This window comes from Leptonychotes weddellii, chromosome 2 (assembly GCF_054177405.1).
Source record: "Leptonychotes weddellii isolate Sample4059 chromosome 2, ASM5417740v2, whole genome shotgun sequence".
NCBI classification, from domain to species: Eukaryota; Metazoa; Chordata; class Mammalia; order Carnivora; family Phocidae; genus Leptonychotes; species Leptonychotes weddellii.
This window is the reverse complement of record NC_138370.1, coordinates 86,968,202-86,974,651: the sequence shown is the minus strand read 5'-3', so window position 1 is coordinate 86,974,651 and position 6,450 is coordinate 86,968,202. Positions and strand designations below refer to the sequence as shown.

Sequence of the window (6,450 nt, the reverse complement as noted above, 5' to 3'; positions counted from 1 at the left end):
GATTAAGGTAATGCTGGCCTCATAGAATGAGTTTGGAAGTTTTCCTTCTGTCTCTATTTGTTGAAACAGCTTCAGTAGAATAGGTATTATTTCTTCTTTGAATGTTTGGTAGAATTCCCCAGGGAATCCATCAGGCCCTGGACTCTTGTTTTTTGGGAGGTTTTTGATCACTACTTCAATCTCGTTGCTGGTTATTGGCCTATTCAGAAGCAGCTATGCAAATTTGCTTATTTTCTATTAAGCCTGACATTAAAGAGATTTGCTGAAATAAAAACAATGCCAACACTTATTTCTAAATGAATTAGTTTTAGAAAATATGGTTATTTTTCATTAAAAAGTATTTTCATTAAAATGGAATTAAAATTTCATTTAATTTTTTAAAATAATTTTTTCATATCATATTTTCATTAAATTTTATTAAATGAAATGTAATGAGTTCAATTTTATTTAACATTTCATTACATCAACATGCAATGAGTTGTTAAAATAAAATTTTTAAAAATTGCTCAATTTCAATTTTGAATACAGTAAATTATGATTGAGGTAATACCAAAAAATCCTACTGTGCATCCTTGGTAATTTTTAATAGTGTAAAGGATTACTGAGAGCAAAACATTTTTAGAACTCCTGATCTAGGGAATCTTTAAACAGTAATTTTAAGTAATTGCCTTTCTGTTGTATATTCTGCAATATAGGACTTGTTCCAGAAGAAACAGAAGAAAATATTGAAGGAGAAATGAGCAGTGAGGATTGCAAATTACAAGATTTGCCTCCATGTTGGGGACTGGATATAGTTTGTGGTAAAGGAACAGATTTCAACTATGGGCCATGGGCCGATAGGCAAAGGTACTTGAGTAAATTGTATTTCTAGTAAGTCTTTTAATGTACTAAGATAATGATATAAATTTTATTAAAAAGTAGCTTAATATTTTTATAAGCTATTTTATTATGGCAGAGTAAGATATCACTAAGCATTTTAATTTAAATTATAAGTTGTTTGTAGAGAAATTGGCATAAACAAGTGCACTCTGAAGGAGGGGCTAATTCCATTAGAAGAATGGTGAATGAGGAGCATATTTATTGGTTTCTTTGTTTTTTCTTTTGTATTCAATGAGTTTGCCAGGGATTATTGGGCTGTGGAGATTCAGAGACAAAAGGGATGGAGTGGCTGGGTGATAGACATCAGGGAGGGTATGTGCTATGGTGAGCGCTGTGAATTGTGTAAGACTGTTGAATCACAGACTTGTACCTCTGAAACAAATAATACATTATATGTTAAAAAAAAATAAGAAGATAGCAGGAAGGGAAAAATGAAGGGGGGGAAATTGGAGGGGGAGATGAACCATGAGAGACTATGGACTCTGAGAAACAAACTGAGGATTCTAGAGAGGAGGGGGGTGAGGGGATGGGTTAGCCTGGTGATGGGTATTAAAGAGGGCACGTACTGAATGGAGCACTGGGTGATATACGCAAACAATGAATCATGGAACACTACATCAAAAACTAATGATGTAATGTATGGTGATTAACATAACATAATACAAAAAAAAAGACCTATAGTTCAGTTTTAGTGAGGAAAAAGAAACAAAAGAGTTTTATTAAGGGCTGTAGTAAAGGTAAGTAAAAAGTCTTGATGAAGCACTTAGAAAGGTACTGTACTAGTTTGCTAAGACTGCCATAACAAAGTACCACAGACTGTGTAGTTTAAACAACAGAAGTTTTTCACGGTTCTGGAGGTTAGAATTCTGTGATCAAGGTGTTGATAGGTTTGGTTCCTTCTGAGGGCTATGAGGGAAGGGTGTATTCAAGGCTTCTCTCCTTGGCTTGTAGATGGTCATCTTTTCCCTGGTCTTCCCATGGTCTTCCCTTTAGTGTGTCTTGTAGGCCTCTGTGTCCACATTTCCTTGTCTTAGAAGAACACTAGTCATATTGAATTAGGGCCCACCCTAACATCCCCATTTTAACTTAATTACCTCTCTAAAGATCCTGTCTCCAAACATCAAATTCTCAGGTACTCGAGGTTAGGACTTCAATATATGAAGTTTTAGGGGACACAGTTCTTCCCATAACAAGTACATAACTCAGAAGAGAAGAATTGGGGAAGGCTTTTTAGTAGAGGTAATATGTGAGTTGAATTTTGAAACCTAAGTAGGAGTTAGCCAGTGAAGGAAGAGGAGGACAAATAATTGAGGCAAAAGAAGAGTTCTGCAAATGCATGATGACGATGGAGATTTGTCTTATAGTTTCTACAGGTTGTTAGGAGATTTGTAGGTAGTTAAGAAACAGAGACTTTATCCTGGAGGTCATGGACAGTGTCTGAGAGGTTTTTTATTTTTTTATTTTTTAGTCATTCTGTTAATTTTGAAGTAATTCTTATTTTAATTTATTCTGACCACATTTCTACTTATTGAAGAGTTTTAAGCAAAGTAAGGGACATTTACCTCTAATTATGAGGGAACATCTAAATTTTTATGTAAATATACATTGCCTAAAGTCAGTTTAGTTTTTCTGTTCATAAACAAGCTTGAATGGAGAAATACAAGCCAAATCATTCACCAAAGCAGATATTATTGGGCTGTTAATGGACTAATGAAGAGTGCTGATACTGACTTGATATACTGACTCTTTTTATACTTGTTTTAAGAAGTGCTTTCTACCGGGCGCCTGGGTGGCTCAGTTGGTTAAGCGACTGCCTTCGGCTCAGGTCATGATCCTGGAGTCCGGGATCGAGTCCCGCATCGGGCTCCCTGCTCGGCGGGGAGTCTGCTTCTCCCTCTGACCCTCCCCCCTCTCGTGTGCTCTCTCTCATTCTCTCTGTCTCAAATAAATAAATAAAATCTTTAAAAAAAAAAAAGAAGTGCTTTCTACCTAGCATTGTTAGAAGAATTATATACTTTGTTAAGTAGCATGTTCTATTAATCTTTGTATCTCTAGTATATAGGAATACCTGCTTCATCAAATGTAGCTATTTAACAATTGTATGAAAAATGAGTAAGTTTGTCATTTGAAAACTCTTGCAATATGCTAATACAATACTTTGTTGAGTTCTGGGGTAGGTTATTTATTAGACTTGAAAGTGAACAGCTTAAAATTTCAGGTTAGGAAACAAATGCTTTTCAAATTACTGGATTTAAATTTTCCTTTTATGATAAAATTTTTCCTGCAGTAAACCATGCTGTATTTACTATTGGATAGTTGAAGATGAGGGTTTTTACATCCTTTTAAGTAACAGTTACATTTATACATTATTATATTTGAAAGGAAAAAATTAAAACAATGCTTTAACACAGACACATAAAATATTTTTGCATTTCTAAGAAAAAAGTGTGATTATTCTTAAATTGTATTTAATTTTGTTACATTAAAAAAATATTAGGGCATATTTACATAAAGTCCAAACTAAAATTCTTTTAATATATAGCCATATTCACTCGTGAGGTGATCTTTGTATTATATAGAGAAATGACAGTGAAGTTAACATAAAAGAAAAATTTGTTTTATCAACTCTTTTCAGTAGATCCTGCCACTACCAGGAGAGAACAGCAATATCTTTCTTAACCTGGACTTAACAAAACCATTCATTCAGGTTTATTTAAAAAAAAAAGACAGAAAAGAAAAAAGAAAAACTTCTTTTCTTTTTTTTTTTTTTTAAGATTTTATTTATTTGAGAGACAGAGACCACAAGCCGGGGGGAAAAGGAGAGGGGGAAGCAGACTTCCCACTGAGCAGGGAGCCTGACTCAGGGCTCCATCCCAGGACTCTGAGATCATGACCTGAGCCAAAGACAGACACTTAACCGACTGAGCCACCCAGGTGCCCCGAAAAACTTACTGTCACATGGGTTTAGTTTGCTAAGAATACTTCGCTCCTCACTTACATGTACAAAGTGCATTTCCTCTTTTGTAGCCATTTCCTTTTCTTCTTCCCCATTTTCAGTTTCTATACAAATATGAATTATAACCGGAAATGAATAGTAAGGTCAGTTTTCTTAGCATCCACTAAGATGTAAGAAATTTAGGAAGAAATCTTAACTGTTTTGCTATTGGATAGTTCATTCACTTTTGTGAAGAGATTTTGATCTCTGATATAGAATGACTTGTTAGCTTATGGATTTTGATTTCATTCTACCACCTTTACATGATTTTTCTGAATCTTTAAGATACTCAGCTTTTCCTTCATGATACTTTCTTTCTGAGAATTTTCATGTCAGAGTTGAAATGCAAACTTTATGAGATTTGTACTTAATCCTTAGATAGATAATAATTATAATAACACAAACATTTTCAACATTGTCTAGCCTCTTACTGCTTTCACATAAGTGCTTTTATTTATATTTTCACACGTGATTCTCATAACCCAGTGAGATACATAGGGCAGGTACCTGTGAGAAAATGGAGATGCAGAGAGGTTCAGTGATTTCAGCAAGATAATGATGTTATAGCCATCTAGAACTAACATTCAAACCAGCTTTTCAAGTCCACTGCTCTTTTCATTATATCCTGCTACCCACTAAACAGTCCATTTTCATTCAATGATCATATTGGACTTTTTTTGTCTTTAATAGTCTGAGTTTCATGTATTTGTATGTTGTAGCCAAAACATTTGCAAAACTTTATTTTTCTTTCATACACACTTACTTAATGATGGCAAGTTATAGTCTATAATGGGTCAGTTTGCAACTTTTGTTCTGTTCATCTAATTTTTCCCTATCTTACTTATTCCAAGTAGCATTTTCTGTCACTTTTTCAACCCTTCCTGTTTAAAAGCTATAAACTGGCACCTTCTCTGAATGTATGAATAACATTACATTAATTTTGACTCTGAAATGGAAATTCCTTGGGTTCTTTCATCTTTGTGAAGTGATGAGGGGAGGCAAATGTATTAGAGCCTTAGCATCTTTACTTTTTAGAGATCTGTTGCTCTTTAGACTCTTATTGATAGATTATTGATTAAAAATAATGATTATAAGGGGCACGTGGGTGGCTCAGTTGGTTAAGCATCTGCCTTTTGATTTCAGCTCAGGGCATGATCTCAGGGTTATGAGGTCAAGCCCTGCATCAGGCTCCATGCTAGGCATGGAGCCTGCCTAAGATTCTCTCTCTCCCTCTCACTTTGCCCCTCTCCCCCCTCTAAAAGATAATAAATGATTATAAAAATAAAATAAATAATAGCCATTTTTTCTAGCATCATGTACTGCCAAGTCTTTTCCATATATGTTGTTATTTAATCTTCAGATCTAGTCTATGAGGCCAGTTATGTTATTCCTATTTTGCAGATGAGAAAGCAGGTCAGGTGTCCTCAGAAAGGCTAAGTAACTCATCCATAGTGTAATGATTCTAATTAAACCATCCTCCTTTAGTTCTTTCTTTGCCTTTTGATATGCTTGTAGAAAGTCTTTAATTTCTCACAGTATGCCTCAACAGTGTAAATTTGTTCTTACCTATATCTCATTTGACAATAGTATATTAAATACTCAAAGCTTGTTGGGGTGCCTGGGTGGCTCATTCAGTTAAGCGTTGGACTCTTGGTTTCAGCTCAGGTCATGGGTCGTGAGATCGAGCCCCACATTGGGTTCTGTGCTCAGTGAGGGAGTCTGTGTGAAGATTTTCTCCCTCTGCCCCTCCCCATTCTTGTGCATGTGTGTGTTGCTCATGCCTGCGCACAGACTCTCTCTCTCTCAAATAAGTAAATAAATCTAAAAAAATACTCAAAGGTTGTTGATCTTTGGAAGTATAAAACATTGGAGAAAATTTCGTTTTACTGAAAGGAAATTAGAGTAGGTGCTATTTTGTGACTTAATTTTTTTTTCTATTTCATGTCCAATTGTTAAATGAGATAACAGTGATAGTACAAACTTAGAATACTGATTATGCTCCCTTATAAATGTAATTTTGTTTAAATAACAAGTTATTCTTTATACCTTTATACCCTTATAAATGTAATTTTGTTTAAATAACAAGTTATTCTTTATACCTTTATACCTCCTTATATAGAGATTGTTTATGGAAGTTTTTCTTCCCACCTGATTATCAAGTTCTGAAAGTTTCTGAAATTGCACAGCCTGGGAGACCACGACAGATCCTTGCTTTTGAACTGCGAATGAATATTATTGCAGATGCTACAATTGATTTGCTGTTTACCAAAAACAGGGTAATTATTGAAATAATATAGTAGAAAATAGTGTTTAAAACTTAAACATGATTTTCCAGAGTATTTTTCTGGTAACTAGTTCTATACTTAGATTCATTTCTGTGAGCCTCCTATCACTCCCCCCCCCACAATAATTGTATATATGTTGCTTTCATTAAGTACCAAAAGTAGGAAAAATTAATAATAAACCTTAATTCTATAGTCTGGTTCATTTTCTTCTTTATATCTGGCCAGATTGTTTTAGTGTATTTTTAGTAAAACTTCGAACTTTCGTTCTTAGGAACTTTTAATACCCATTTC

The 6,450-nt window shown here is 34.4% G+C and overlaps 1 protein-coding gene across 1 annotated transcript in view; it reads left to right on the top strand.

Annotated features, from left to right (window-relative positions):
- The window catches only part of BLTP1 (bridge-like lipid transfer protein family member 1), a 196,835-nt gene that overhangs the window by 42,607 nt on the left and 147,778 nt on the right, over positions 1-6,450 (top strand). Inside the window, exons 11-12 of the mRNA XM_081813121.1 lie at positions 696-846; positions 5,994-6,150. Coding sequence (XP_081669247.1) covers positions 696-846; positions 5,994-6,150 — 308 coding nt within the window. The remainder of the gene's footprint in view (positions 1-695; positions 847-5,993; positions 6,151-6,450) is intronic.